Source organism: Sturnira hondurensis, unplaced genomic scaffold, assembly GCF_014824575.4.
Source record: "Sturnira hondurensis isolate 20B ecotype Veracruz unplaced genomic scaffold, ASM1482457v3 Scaffold0022201, whole genome shotgun sequence".
In the NCBI taxonomy this organism is placed as follows: domain Eukaryota; kingdom Metazoa; phylum Chordata; class Mammalia; order Chiroptera; family Phyllostomidae; genus Sturnira; species Sturnira hondurensis.
Window position 1 is genome coordinate 8,392,711 of NW_028094832.1, and position 16,585 is coordinate 8,409,295.

General features: G+C 38.2%; 1 protein-coding gene across 1 annotated transcript in view; it reads left to right on the forward strand.

Annotated features, from left to right (window-relative positions):
* The window catches only part of PIBF1 (progesterone immunomodulatory binding factor 1), a 184,768-nt gene that overhangs the window by 21,095 nt on the left and 147,088 nt on the right, over positions 1 to 16,585 (forward strand). Inside the window, exon 6 of the mRNA XM_037034772.1 lies at positions 14,210 to 14,343. Coding sequence (XP_036890667.1) covers positions 14,210 to 14,343 — 134 coding nt within the window. The remainder of the gene's footprint in view (positions 1 to 14,209; positions 14,344 to 16,585) is intronic.

Below are 16,585 nucleotides of genomic sequence, written 5' to 3' on the forward strand. Positions count from 1 at the left end.
AATCTCTGGCTATAAAAACCTGTGGGGGTTGCAGTAGTGGGAGAAACTCCTAGCCTCACAGGAGAGTTGGTTGGAGAGATCCACAGGGTCCTAGAACATACACAAACCCACCCACCCAGGAATCAGCACCAGAAGGGTCCACATTGCTTGTGGGCAGCAAGGGAAGTGAAAGCCAGCAGAGAGCTAAGCAACAGGTGCTATTCCCTCTTGGACTCCTCCCCCGCATACAGCACCACAACACAATAACCTAGGTTGTCCCACCCTGGCAAATACCTAAGGCTCTGCCCATTACAATGTAATAGGTGCACCGAGACAAAGAAATATGGCCCAAATGAAAGAACAGAGCAAAGCTCCAAAAACAGAAATAAACAATGAAGAACTAGCTAGCCTATCAGATGCACAGTTCAAAACACTGGTAATCAGGATGCTCACAGAAATGGTTGAGTGTGGTTGCAAAATACAGGAAAAAGTAAAAGCTATGCAAAGTGAAATAAAGGGAAATGTACAGGGAGCCAACAGTAACAGGAAGGAAACCAGGACTCAAGTCAATGCTTCGGATCAGAAGGAAGATAAAAACTTTCAACCACAACAGAATGAAGAAACAAGATTCAGAAAAATGAGGAGAAGCTTAGGAATCTCCAGGACAACTTTAAACGTTCCAACATCCAAATCATAGGGGTGCCAGAAGGAGAAGAGGAAGAGCAAGAAATTGAAAACTTATTTGAAAAAATAAAGAAAACTTCCCAGTCTGGTGAAGGAAATAGACATACAAGTTCAGGAAGCTCAGAGAGTCCCAAATAAGCTGGACCTAAAGAGGAACACACCAAGACACCTCATAATTGAATTCCCCAAGAGTAAAGATAAGGAGGGAATCTTAAAAACATTGAGAGAAAAGGAGATAATTACTTATAAAGAAGCTCCTGTAAGACTGTCAGCTGATTTCTCAAAACCTTATAGGCAAGGAGGGGCTGGAAAGAAGTATTCAAAGTCATGAAAGGCAAGGACCTACATCCAAGATTACTCTATCCAGCAAAGCTATCATTTAGAATGGAAAGGCAGATAAAGTGCTTTCCGCATAAGGTCAAGTTAAAGGAGTTCGTCATCACCAAGCTCTTATAATATGAACTGTTAAAGGGACTTATCTAAGAAAAAGAAGATAAAAAACTATGAACAGTAAAATGACAACAAACTCATACAACTATCAATAACTGAACCCAAAAAATAAAAACTAAACAAACAACTAGAACAAAAACAGAATCACAGAAATGGAGATCACATGGAGGGTCATCAGTGGGGAGGGGGAGGAGGGAGAATGGGGAAAAGAAATAGGCAGTGAGAAGCAGAATTGGTAGGTACAAAACAGACAGGGGGAGGTTAAGGACAGTATAGGAAATGGAGAAGCCAAAGAACTTATGTATAGAACTCATGGGCATGAACTAAGCAGATGGGGAAATGCTCATGGGAGGGGGATGTTGGGCAGAGGGGAATAAAGGGGAGAAAAAATGCTACAACTATAATATCATTATCAATAAAGTAAACTTTAAAAATAACAAAATGAAGCCATCCTTAATAGTTGGTTCTTACGTTTGTCAAGGGCCTAGTACAGGTCAATTTGCCCACACTTAGAAAAAATAAACTTTTTAAATTAAAGTCATACCAATGAAGACTTTTTTATAAGGCTGTACATGGTCCAACACAAATAACACCCCTTTTCTATTTCAAAATCTTTTATTATAAAATCATGAGCATGTAATTCTGTAACATAACAATGTCACACTCAAGCACATCATATGACATTTTAGGTGAAATGTTCAAAGTAAAACTACAAATTATCTCATCTATATTATTACCCTACCAGTCACACTCAAGCAGGCTTTCTGCGGGACCCTGTAGTGAGCAATAAATAGTAATATTTAACATTCACAGAATTTGGGCTGAATTATATGTTGTGAGGGGTTAATTTTTGAAATGGTGTCTTAAATTATTTACTGCCCTAATTGGAGAATTCAAAGATATTAGTTCAAGTTTCATGGCTGCAACTTGACAACGGCATGATGATAATAGATTTAAAACAAAAACCCCCCACAACTTTGTCTTTACTTCTCTAGCCTCTGAATCTTACAACTTCTCCATCTATAAAATTGGGATGATAATATATAGCCCCTGCGTCAAATGGTCATTATTATGAGAAGGAAAACCAATCATTAGACATTTATTGTACATCTGTTGGCACACGTTCTAGGTCAGAGTTGTCAAACTCATTTTCACCAGGGGCCACATCAGCCTCACGGTTGCCTTCAAAGGGCCGAATGTAACTTTAGGACTGCATAAATGTAACTACTCCTTACCACTTAAGCAAGACCTCAGCATCGCCACCAGGTAGAAACAAAGCACTGGGCCCGATAAAACAACGTGGAGGGCCGGATTTGGCTCGTGAGCCTTGTGTTGCCACCTGTGCTCTAGGTACTTGGGACACCTCAGTGAACAAAATGATCTCTGGCCTCATGGAATTTATATTTTAAAAGGAGTGCCAGGAAACAAACTGTAAACATCATAAATAAGCAAATCACACAGTGGGATAAAAGGGGAAAAAAGAAGAAAGTAGATTATGCTAATCAGTAGTGCTGCATGGCAGGGAAGAAATCATATTCAGAATTGGGTGGGGTCCCTGGTGGGCCCCCTGGTGGGCCTCGCTGAGGAAGTCGGTTTGTGCAGATATGGAGGGGAGGGGAACCACAACGTTCTCCAGTGAGAACTCGGGCAAAGGGAGCAGCCAGTGCAAAAGCAGGAGGCGCCTCGGTGTTTGTGCAGCACTGAGGAAGCCAGTGTGACCGGAATGGCTGAATGGAGGGGCATAAACCAGAGCAGAGAGGGAATGGGTCTTTCGAAGTCACTGTAAGGACTTTGATTTAACCCTGAAAGAAGCATTACAGGATGTTAGATGTAATGTTATCTGACATAACCTAAAAGGATCATTCTGGCTGGTACACAGTAGACCTTCAAAGAATATGAACAATCTCTTAATGACCCAGATAATGGTGATTTGAATAAACTGGAGAGCTCTAAGGGTGGAAGCAGACTTGTTACGAGGAGGAGGCTGGTGTAGTGATGTAGATGAGAGGTGACTGAGCTTCCGGTCAGGCTGGTAGCAGTGGAAGGGATGTGAACTGGTAAGATCCTGGATATATTGTGGAAGTGGGGCCACTAGGTTTTCCGATGAATTGGACGGAGGGTATAAAAGGAAGATAGGAGTCAAATTAACTCCAAGGTTTTGATACTGAGTAGCTAGAATTACAGATTGTCATTCAGCTAAGATGGGTAGGTAATGGGTGAGACAAATTTAGGGTCAAAAGACAGTTCAGGTTTTGACACGTTGAGTTGTACTCAAACAGCGTCCTCTGTCTCAGGCAGCAGCTCAGATTTCAGAGTTTCGTTCAGAGGTCTGCCAGAGATTTGGCATAGAATATCCACGGAACTCAGTTCACTTTTTTGGCTATCTCTAATTCTCTCGTCATTTTAGAGTAGCTGAGTGTCCTGGTTCTTCAGACTAGAAAGAGGAAGGATTTTCTTTTGCATCTTGATCCTTCCAACTTGGCACTGAGTGGGCCTGCCCTCAGGCTAAAAGCCATTTAAAAAAAAAAATAAAGACCAGGAAACTCACCCAGTGCTGTTCCTTTCTTCCTCACACAGACGGAGTCCACTATAGAATCTGCCTGACTTTGGACACTTTTTGTGCCTTTCGTTAGTTTGTATTTTGTCTAGAATTTATGGTTGTATTTACAGAATGACTGGCCAGATGGGAACTTACACGGCCATTATTAAAAGTAGAACCACTTTACAGTTTTGTATTAAATGCAAGTGAAAAAAAGAAAATCTATGCATGTACCATATTTAACTTTGAAATTCCTTTATTTTCTCTAAAAAGAATCTAGCTTCATTGGAGAATAGTTTTCTCAGCATGTTTAGCTTTGTACTGGCATGGATGATGACATATTAGGATTTAGAAAAATATTAGAAGCAAAATATAACATACTACTGGACCTTGGACAAAATGTACAGTTTTGAACTTTGTAACTTTTGTTGTTTGCACTTGTGATTGTGCCTCTTAATAACTATTGAATTCCTGGTAAAGCCGTGCACTGAAGACGTTGGAACCGAAAAGCTGGTATTTGAGAAACTGAGTTTAACTATCCAAGGACATGAGATTAGGATGTGTCAAATAAACACCAACAGCTGAAATACAATTTAAGTTCATAAAATTCACAATACAGATAAGGTGAGGATTGATTTACAGGATGATAAACTGAGAATGAATATAAGAAGGTACTACTATTTCTTAGAACAAGTAGTAAATTCATAGAAACTTAAAAGAGCAAACAAATACAGATACCTGAAAAATGACATCATAGTGATAACCCTCAAAGGCGGGCAGGGGTGGGGTGGGAGTTTAGGCTTTCACACAGAGTAAGAACCATTTGAGCAAAAGGGTTGTAGTCCCAGAGTTGCAAGCTCATGTACCAACTGCACTGGGCTCTGTCGATAACGAAGAAAGGCGAGGTTTGTAAAGGCAGAAACCACAAAAAAAAGAATTCTATCATACAGATGAAGAATTGCTGGTTAGTTTAACAGGGATTGGTTAATCCCAGCATGCAACTGGAGGGGGTGAAAACTACAAGGAAGGAAGTAGAATCCACATGTGCCCGTGTAGCAGCTATTCCAGGATGTTTATGGCTCCAGGGTGTTTGGAGCGGACTTGAGCAATTTAGTAACAGTTCTGGGAACTGAGGCCTAAGATGTCAGCAGACAGCAGGGCCACACTTCCTTACCAGCCTTCTGATTCTCTTTGCACTGACTAAGTATTGTTTATTCTGTTTTATCTTCTCCACTATCACGATTCCACAGTGGTTTGCTGAGAGAAACTAAGATCTTTGTTAGCTGGGTCTCTGAGTTTTGAGACCAGGAAATAGGAAAACAAACTTTCTGGATGGTCTTTTTTCCAAAGTGACTTTAATTTTATCTTTTACCACTTGGTGGCAGCAGGTATCCATCTCTATTATCTCTTCAGCGGGTTTGCGGCGCCTCGGAAAATCTTGTCATTTTGACCTAGAGGCCAAACTGTCACATTAAGTTATCTTAGTTTCATTTAGAGCCCTAATTTCGTATCATCTGCCTTACCCCAAACAAATTTAGTACTGTTTTTTTCTAATATAATTCAATAGATTTATAACTTGGAGAAGGAATGATAAAAACTGAAACTTTTCTGGTATAACATGTGGTCTTGAAAAGTGTCTCAAGTATGACACTGATTTTATAATTATCCCTAACAGGAACATTCAAGGTGTTAAAACCCGAGAACATAGTTTGTTCTTTCTGCTGTTCAGATAACCTACTAGTACATGGCAGATGGAAGATGAAACTGTTTTAGAAATTTAATAGAATGTGATTTTTGACCTTTAAAAAAGAAGTCAATCTTTCTGAAATGCCAATTTTAGTGGATTTCTGGGATTCTCTTTCATAATTTTTTCCCACATCTTTAATTGTTTGGAAACAATAGCTAGACACTAACATTGGAAAATAGGGTTCATCTTTTACTTCAAGTTTAGAGTTTATTTATTAAGTGTCAGTGACAGTCTGGGACACATTTTGAGCTGTATTGGATATATGAATTTGTGTATGGTAAACAGTCTATGGCATATTTTGAGTCACATTATGTATATGAGTTGTGTACGGTACTTAGTGTTTTCATAAGTGCTGTACTCTTAGTTCCTAATTATGAGATCTCTATAGGAAGTCAGAATTTTAAACCAGTACATGTAGCTAAAGTATGTGCAGCTGTTTTGGTGTTGTAGATTTATTTCATCATGCTTCTTTCATTTCAAAGAAAAAAATGTTAATACTATGTAGGGAGGGCATTAATGACTCTGCACTTAATAAGGCTATTAAGTTTCATAAGGAAATGGTGAAATATTTTTCTCTTATGAGAACTTTGGTAACTAGGAAGCAAAAAGTGTTTTGTTCAAGATAACTTCCTTGTTTGGAAACAAAGTTACATTTATTAAGAAAAACTGCAAGATTACTTTGAGTTTCATCCTAAATAGTCATATGTGAGTAATCCAGTTAATTTTATTTGTATGAAAATGAAGTGTTTTATTAATGATACATGCATGTTATTCAGGTTTTTATATTTCAATGAATATTAACTGTTTTCTGGAGTTTCTTTTTTTTATTCTGCTGAATTTGTAAGAATTCTGAGGATTGAATTCTCACTCTCCTAGAACAGCTAACCAAAGCATTTATTCTCATTTAAACTGCTAACCAGTGTAAACTTGGAAACATCGACCTGAAGATGTATGTCACTGTATCCCATTTCCCGTTGCCTTTGCTGCCACACCTCCCCACGGCAGGAGAGCACTTCGTTCGTTAAAGATTTATTTTGATACATAGGTTACCACTCTCTTCTCAGTTTACATGGTGTGAGAGGCAAAGGTTTAAAAGTTATATCTAAAGTAAATGCTTTTTGGTTTACACAGCTGCTGACTATTTAAAACTAGCCTATTTAATTGCATCTTTGAATATTTTTTTACATTTTGTAGAAAACATTTAGATTTGACATTATTTTGTCAAGTGATTTTTAAATATGTATTTAAGGAATAATTATTGTAATTGTTTTAAAGGGAGTCGAAAACTAACTATAATTTATGTGTGTGCCATATTTGAACCCATACAATTTGCAACTAAAGTGCTCTTAACACTCTGGATTTGAATATGAAATAATATTAACTTCTGATTAATTGTTTTATAGTTTCTACAGAATAGATTACTCAAAAAACCGGAACTTGAAATTAAGAGAAGAACAAACTATGTATGAACTGAAGAACATAGAGTCTAGCTCTAGCTCTGGAATTCTGGACAAACATTTAACCCCTCTAGTCCTAAATGTTCTTACCTTGAAAATAAGATGGCAGTAGATTACCTCTAGGGAATCTTTTATCTATGAAATTCTATAAATCTAAGCTACTGATGTTTAGAAATAGCAGGCTTTTGGGGGAAGGCATCTCATTATAAATAACGAAAGGTCTGATGATAGTTGATGACTTGAGTAAAACACTGTGCAAGCTCTGTCCGGAAAACGTCCAGCCGTTGTTAACATAATAATGGTTTGAGCAACCTAGACGTAACCTGACAGCCGAGGAAAGTGGACTGGAATGCACATGTGTGAACAATGATGACTTCATTGTACTCATCTGTGGGGGTGGTGGGCACTGTTGAATGAGATGTGTACTGTGTGGCCGTTGCAAGTAGAGAAAAAAATCTGTATCACATTTTGTGTTAAGCTTGAACGTTCCTCCACAAAAACTGTTTGGATGATTCAGAAGGCTGAAGCTATAGGCAGCTGGTGATTGGCAGCTTTATCACGACAGTGTGCCCACTCATGCATCATGTCTTACGCAGTTTTTTGGCAAAACATGAAAATCACCCAGGTGACTCAGCCCCACTACTGCCCAGATTTGGCACTCTGTGATTCTGGCTTTTCCTGAAACTAACATCACCTTTGAAAGGGAAGAGATTTCAGACCGTCAGTGAGATTCAGGAAAATATGATGGGGCAGTTGATGGTGATTGGAAGAACTGTGTAAGGTCCCAAGGTGCCTACTTTGAAGGGGACTGAGGCATCATTGTCCTATGTACAATGTTTCTAGAATTCTGTATCTTCTTCAATAATTGTTTCTCTTTTTCATAGTATACGGCTGGATATCTTCTGGACAGACCTCGTATAACGTAAAATTTTCAGCTTTTTGTATCAGCCAGATAGTCAAACAGTAGAGAAATACATCGAGTAAAAAAAGTGAGGATGCATTCACTACTCCCTTCCTGCTCCCTTCTTCGACATATGGCTCTCACATGGCCCTTCTCCATGCCAGATACAAACCTCCTGCAGAACTTTTCCTGTGTAACATTTCCCTAGTTGAGGCATCTTGTTTTACTGTTTAAAAATGTTTCTGTTGTGAGCTCTGGCTGGTGTAGCTCAGTGGATTGAGCACGGGCCTGTGAACCACCCGATCGAGGTTCGATTCCCAGTCAGGGCACATGCCTGGGTTGCAGGCCAGTTCCCAGCAGGGGACTCATGAGAGGCAACCATACATTGATATTTCTCTCCCTCTGTCCTTCCCTTCCCCTCTGAAGATAAATAAATAAAAAAACTTAAAAAAAATAAAATAAAGTGTTTCTGTTGCATACAGAAGAAATCTTAATTGAATTTTCACAGAGTGAATATGCCTAGTTAACCACCATCCAGATCAAGAAATGGTGGTTCTTTTTATGCTGTCTTTCTCAAACTTTACGAAAAATATCTGCATATAAGTTGCATTGTGTCAAGTGAGGTGTCTTATCTGTAGATAGATGATAATAATTCTTTAATTTCAGTTGGAAAAGTGATGATTTATTAAATAATTAATTTTTAAAGTTACTTTTTCCACATCTTGAGCTAGTTATTTCAAATGCACATCGCCCGTTGATATTTTAATACTAGTTTATTCTGCAAACATTTCCAGTCCAACTACTGTGTGAGGGTTACCGCATATACAGAGATAAGTCAGGTCTTCAAGAAACTCCAGGTTTTAGATGAACATAGGAAAGGTGAGGCTTATGTGCAAGACAAGAAAGCATGCAATTACAGTACCAATAGCTTTCTGTTATATCTTTGTGTGAATAATTTAGGAATTGGAAAAGATGACATGAACCCTAGCAGTCAAAATCAGTTCCATTCTAGATACATTTAAAAAATGGCAAACAGTTGAAGTCTTCTCTTGGACTTGGATTGTCCTTATTTTTCCTGTGAATTCTTAGTTACTATTTCTATAAAAAGGAAATTGAGATTTGCTGTTAACTCATTTACTATCATACAGAAATGCTCTATTAGAAAGGGTTGGTGACTAGAAATTTTTTGTGTTTCTTTATGTTTGAAAAGATTGTTTACCTCTTTTTTTAGTCTATTTAATGTCCTCTTTTGCTGGTTTTCCACAGATATTAATTGCAAATCTTCAGTATAACAAATAGGCAGAGCACTAGGTACTAAGATTATAGAAAATGTCCTTAAAACTTTCCTTATGATGTGAAAGGCAAGTAATGGTTGCTTACAGCACGTGTGATACATTTTTGACTGAAGCAAAAACCAGGTACTGGGTAAAATTGTAAGGAGGACATCTGCCTCAGATTTGCAGCTTGGCGTCTTCCCACAGAAGTTGATGTATAATTTAAGACAAAAAGAATACATAGGGATAATATAAAAATAGCCTTTTCTATTCTTTTTAGCCTGAACCTCAAAATTCTGTACAATCATTGGATTTAGTAGTTCATTTTGGAGGAAGGTGCTACTTTTTAAAAAAAATTTCTGGTATTATGCTTTAATCTATTAGAGTTGCTGATGGTAAGTAAGGTAGACTTTCAAAATATAAAAGTAGTAATTTTATTTTGGGAGTTTTTTTCAGCTGATAAGTTCCAAAGGAAGTGTTGGTAGAATATGTCCCAAGTGTCTGCATATACTTGGCCATACAGAGTTTATATTTAAAGGTAAAGTATATATAGTGTGTATGTGTGTGCAGTCAGATCGCCTGAGCAATCGCTTTTGGACCAGGAGTTTGTAAACTCTTGTGTTTCAGAACCAGATGGGGATGTCTTCTTAGGTCTTTATAATTGTGGAACTTGGCCCTTGCACGCTAATACACACCCCTATTTCCTTGGGCATTCATGTCCTCTAGATACCACACCTTATGACTTTCCTCATTCATAGATCTCTGGAACATTCTTCTTGTGCTCTAGATTTAAGTCTTCCTTTTCACCTTAGGTCCCGCCTCAGTTACTTCTGTAATTTGTTCACAACCTTGGCCTTGCATTTTATTCATCTTCTCATCTCTAGTGATTGCTGCTGCTTTACTTCACCACTTAGTCTCATGGCCCACAGTCTATTCCTTGTCACCCAGAACTGACGTACTTCTGAAGTTATCAATTCAGGTTGGTCACAGCACATACTACTTTTTATGTTTCCATGTTTCTTAGTCATCTGCTTTCAACGTTTAACAGAATTTCTAGCCCATGTAATTTGTTTATCAGTCTCTTCTTAAATTTAATTGTATCCCTCTTCATCATGTTATCAGTCTTAACTTTCTCTTGCTAGTGTTCTCTGATTCCTCTTCGGCTGTCTTTTCATCAAACCCTGGGTGGGAGCACCTCGTTCTTCATTCTTCCAGCAAAGTGCTACCAGAGAGAATCGCTTAGGTAGTAACGAGCACTGTGAGTTTATTGTTCCCAACAGCAAATGGGCGCACACAGTTGTGCTGAGATTCTTTTTTTGCCTAGTCCTTTTATTTTTGTAGAAGTTGTTTTCAGCATTCACCACTTTCCTTCTCACTCTCAGAAGATGATTTGGTGGTATTCCATTTCACAGAGAAAATGGAAGTCCTCAGGTGAAACTCCCACAACTTCCTACCACAAACCTAGAGACATTTTTGTATATGCACTCGTTCTGTTTTGCTTGTTACTGCTATTTATAGTGACAAAATATAATGGGAAGTTTTTATAGTAATAAAATTTGGTGGGAAGTTTTGCTTTCAAGGAATGGAAAAATTACATGACTTTAGAAATCAAGTAGATAATATAAATGTATGAAACATCAGGGTAAGGAGTAGTTCTGTGGCTTACAGCAAATTGATAAGCGCTATTTAAGGACTTCAAATTTGTCTTTAATACAGAATACCTCATTTCATTGTGCCTTGCTTTGTACTTCACAGATACTGTGCTTTTCATAAGTTGAGGCTTGTGGCAACTCTGCATTAAGCAAGTCTATTGGTGTCATTTTCCCAATAGCATTTGCTCACTTCATGTCTCTGTGTCACATTTGGATAAGTCTCACAATATTTCAAATTTTTTCATTCTTATGATATTCTTATGGTGATCTGTGATTAGAGATTACTATTGTAATTGTTTGAGAGTGCCACAAATCACGGCCAAGTAAGATGGCAAATTTAATTGATAAACGTGTACGTTCCCACTGCTTTACCAACCAGCCCTTCCCTCATCTCTCTGTCTCTCTCTCTCTGGCCTCCCTCATATTCCCTGACACACAACAATATGGAAATTGATCCAACTAATACCCCTTCAGTGGCCTCTAAATGTTCAATTGAAAAGAATGGTCTCACATCTCTTACTTTAAATCAAAAACTGGAAATGATTAAATGTAGTCAGGAAAGCGTGTCGAAATCCAGGTCAAAAGTTAGGCTTTTTGGCATCAGACAGTTAGCCAAGGTGTAAATGCAAAGGAAAAGTTCTTGAAGGATATTAAAGGTGTCACTCAGTGAACTCACAAATGATAAGAAAGCAAAACAGCTTGTCACTGATATGGATAAAGTTTTAGCGAAATGGATAGAAGATCAAACCATCCACAGCATTCACTTAAGCCAAAATCTACTCCAGAGCAAGGCCCTAACTCTCCAATTCTGTGGAGGCTGAGAGAGGTGAGGAAGCTGCTGAAGAAAAAGCCTGGCAGAGTCTGGTTCATCAGGTTTAAGGAAAGAAGCCATCTCTGTAACAAAAATACAAGGTGAATTAGCAAGTGCCGAGGTAGGAGCTGCAGCAAGATACCCAGAAGCTCTAGCTGAGATAGTTAATGAAGGTGGCTGCACTAAACAGCGGATTTCTTTAGAGGTGGTTGTGGTGGAACAGCAGGTTTCCAACGTAGATGGAATGGCCTTATATTGGAAGAAGATGCCATCTAGGACTTGCAGAGTTACAGAGAAGTCAGTGCCTGGCTTTAAAGCCACAGAGGACAGGCTGACTGTCTTGTTAGCAGCTGATGCAGCTGATGACTTTAAGTTGAAGCCAATTCTCATTTACCATGACAGAAATGTAGGGCCCTTAAGATTCATGCTAAATCCACCTGCGTATGTATGCTCTGTAAATGTAAAAACCGACAGTGTATTGGTTTACAATGTTTCCTAATGTTATAAGCTGATCATTAACACCTATTGCTTAGAGAAAAAGATCCCTTGGAAAATATTACTGCTCATTGATAATGCATCTGACCAACCAAGAGCTCTGATGGAGATGCGCAATGCTGTTTTCATGCCTATGAACACAACATTCATTCTGCGGCCCATAAATCAAGGAGGAATTTTGATTTTCAAGTCTCATTATTTAAGGTATGCAATTCTTAAGGGGATAGCTACCGTAGATGGTGACTCCTTTGATGGATCTGGGCAAAGTAAATTGAAAACCTGGAAAGGATTTACCATTCTAGATGCCATTAAGAATATTCATGATTCATGGGGAGAGTCAAAATATCAAACAATAATAGGAGTTTGGAAGAAGCTTATTCTAACCCTCCTGGACGACCTTGTGGAGAAATAATACTCCAGTGGAAGAAGTAACTGCAGATGTGGTGGAAATAGTAAGAAAACCAGAGTTAGAAGTGGAGCCTGAAGATGTGACAGAATTGCTGCAATCTCCTGATAAAACTTGAATGGATGGGGTGTTACTGCTCATGGTTGAGCAAAAAAATAAGCGGTTTCTTGAGACGAGGAGGGTGATGCGAGCATCCTCAGCTGTGATTCTATAGAAAGGACTATAGTGGGGCCCTGGCTGGTGTAGCTCAGTGGATTGAGCGTGGGCCTGCGAACCAGACGATCGAGGTTCGATTCCCAGTCAGGGCACATGCCTGGGTTGCAGGCCAGTTCCCGGCAGGGACCAGTTCCCAGCAGGGGATGCACGAGAAGCAACCATACATTGATGTTTCTCTTCCTCTCTCCTTCCCTTCCCCTCTAAAGATAAATAAATAAAATATTTTTTAAAAAAAGAAAGAAAGGACTGTAGTGAATCTCCGTTCTCACAGAGAGTATCGGTGCAGGCATAGAACACAATGCTGCACTGAAGTAAAACGCATCATATATAGCTTCTTCATAATTACATTTTTCAAGCCATCCTTCAATAGAAATTTGGGGAATGACATTTTAAAGTTGTGCTTAAATAGTTTTAAAAGGACACAAACAGTGTCTTGCTCATCTTTGTATCTACAGTGTTGTGCCCAGGACCAGTCCCATAGAAATAATTCAGTCAGTATTTGTAGAATGAATGTGACCACACTGCCAGCTACTTAAGAAAGAATGGCTTGGGACAGGCTGTGTTTACCATGACAGGTTCTGGGGTAGGAGTTAACGGTGGCTTCAGGATCTCGTAAGTTCAAAGGGGAAAACAAGTAGGAACTTCATCCCTGTGCCGTGCTTCTCCCCATTTCCCTGGCCATTAATTTCTCAATTCATTCAAAAGCATTTATATCATTTTTGCTCTATAACGAGTACTGTATAAAGTGATGGAAATCCAATGGTGAGGAAGACCAAGCTCCCGCCCTTAAGATGTTTACCTTCTAGTGAGGTATATAGAATATTAATTTGATGGTACAGTGAGGTTGGCATTCTGGAGGTAGAAATATTCAGATCCCAGGCAGCTATTCAGGCAGTGAGAACACATTAGAGGAAGCTGGGTGCATTTGTAGAAATTCAGATCTTCCCTGGGGTTGAAGGATGAAGTGTGAACCTGAGAAATGAGACTCGTAGTAAGCAGGGCCAGGTTATGGTTTTAACTTATACCTCTCTCCCATAGCTGTACAACTCCTTTCTCCTAGTCTGGTGACTAGAAGAAAGATCAGTGTAGAAATATGTTCCAAGTGTTAGAAAACTCCTTTTTTTTTTTTTTGCTGAATACTGCTACTGAAACTTTGTGATTAATCTCTTCAGTAACTATTTCATTGTAAATATTTGATGTTCATGTGGCTCTTCAGCTGTAAACTGTGAACTCATTAAGAACAGGCTATGTTTTATTCATTTCCATGTCTTAAACATCTAATAGTAACTTGGTAAATGTTGAAAAACATCATTTAACATTTGTAGTCACTGTTACGTATAGCATAGTTACACTATTTCTAGGAAAAGCAGCTGAATATACAGTGGAAGTTTTGAACAAATGGACTTAAACTCTACTCTGTGAGTTTAAGATTGCCTATCTTTGAGTAGAGAAAAATTACTAAAAAGAAAAATTTCTAAATAAAAAAATAAAGGTTTCTTTTAATTACAAAAACATTCACAGCTTAACAGGGAAATTCAGTACAGAATTTTGTTAACTGTGGTTAGTTTGAAATATTTTCATATTGTTTTGGTTTATAGTCTTATGAGGAAGATCGAAGAAACTACTGTGAGCTTCAGAATAGATGTCAACGTTTGGCCTTAGAGTTAGCAGACACGAAACAGTTAATTCAGCAAGGCGACTACCGTCAAGAGAATTATGATAAAGTCAAGAGGTGAGTAGTTAAGATGGCTGTCATAGTTTTTATCATTTTTAGCATGCATCAAAGTCACCTGACTTTTTGCCATTGATATTGTTAATTCTGCTGTATATTGTCACATGCCTCCCAACAGTGGGGATAGGTTCTGGAGAATCACATCATTAGGCAATTTTGTTGTTGTGTGAAGACGTTACAGTAAACCCACACAAACCGAGGGGGCGTGGCCTGGTGCTACCATCACAGGTGCTGTACTTGCAGACAGTTGGCTGTGCGGTAGGTTTGTTCGCATCAGCACCACCACCAACACAGAATGCTTTCTTCTTTGGTGTGTGACTATGATGTCATTAAGCAGCAGGAATTTCTTTGCCTATTATTACCTCACAGGCCCACCGTCATCTATGCAATCTGTCTTTGACCAAAGGTCGTTATGTGGCCTATGAGTCATTTTGTGGCATACCTTATTCCTGTCTCCATAATTTTGACTTTTTTGGGATGTCGTATAGTTAGATTCACACAGTATAGAGCCTTTCAGATTGGCTGCTTTTAGTAACATACATTCAAGTTTCTTCCATATCTTTTCATAGCTTAATAGCTCATTTCTTTTTAGTACTGGATAATGTTTCATTGTCTCCACATTTCACAGTTTGTTTATCCATTCACCTACGGAAGGAGATCGTGGTTGCTTCAGAGTTCTAGCAATTATGAATAAAGCTGCTATAAACATCCATGGCTCAGATTTTGTATGGACACAGTTTTCAGTTTTTGTGGTTGAAAACCAGGGCGTCCAATCATATGGGAAGCATATGTTTAGTTCTGTAAGAAACTGCCAGACTGTCCCAGATCACTGTAACGTTCACATTTCTACCAGCAATGAATGGGAATTCCTGTTGCTCCACATTTTTGCCGGTATTTGGACCTGTCGTATTTTGGATTTTGGCCATTGTAACTCATTGTTATTTTAATTTGCACTTCTCTGATGACGTGATTTGGAGCATCCTTTCATATGCTTATTTGCCATTTGCCATCTGTATATCTTCTCTGGCGAGGTGTCTCTTAAGGTCTTTGGCTGATTTTGTAATTGGGTTGCTTGTTTTCTTACTGTTGAGTTTTAAGAGTTTGTATGTTTTGAATAACAGTCCTTTATCAGATGTGTCTTTGGCAAATATATTCTTCCAGTCTGAGGCTTATTTTTTTATTCTCCTGACATGTACTTTATTCTTCATAGCATAAAAGCATGTAGTTTTGGCAATTTGTTGGATGTAAATTGTATTTTTGTATCAGTTGTTTTCTGTTGTTTAGAATTTGCACTGTCATTTTAAAATGTAATGTCCTAGAAGATAGGGACCCAGTAATTTCCTGCCATGACTGACTTGCAGTGTTTTATTATGTTGGTATTGTTTTGGCAAAATCCAGTAATCATTGGAGCTTGAAATCCATGAGGAGCTATAATCTGTGGGCTCTTGAATAAAGCTGAATTTCAAAACGAAGTAGATTGTGATGGAAAAATGATACTTGCATTGGTGTTTTGATATCTTCTCTGCTACTACAAAGCTATAACAGCAATAGATAAAATATGGAAAGAGAAAAGTAAAAAGCATAATCATCAGAATAAGTTAGTGGACATGAATGAAGGGTAAATGAGCCATATCGTCACGTGTTGGTAATGACTGAGCTGAATGTTTCATGGACACCCCTGCTCTTATCCCCCCTCTTCAACAGTGCCGTAATCTCCGATTATATCTGAAAGTATGGTAAGCTTCTTTATTGTACTAGAAATGGAACAGAAAAACAAACAAGCAAGAGGAGCTCAAACTGTGAACCTTTGGGTCACTCAGTAGAAAAACTTGATTAAAAAAATTGTTCTGTCCACAAAAATATAGGCTAAATTGGAGTAAAACATCACTTTTGTGTTCTTCATAAATTCTCACAAATGTGAAAAAGGAAGCAAGTATATGGGTGTTAATTGCATAATTACCAGAAAGAATTCAAATGCTTTTCAGTAGTGGAATGGAAAATGAATGGTGATTTATTTCTACAATGTAATTCTGTCTAAAGGTTAAAAGCATTAAGTAAGATCTTAATGTATCTATATGAGTAAGTCAAATACAAAACATAGGTCTTGAAAAACAAAATGAATGTATCTATCTCTTTTTTTTAAATGAAGTTTCCTACTTTTTGGCAGAACATAATGTTCTCAGGTTTATTTTGTAATTCTATTGCCTCAACCCTTTCTCTAAGGAGTCCTGGTTCCTTAGGA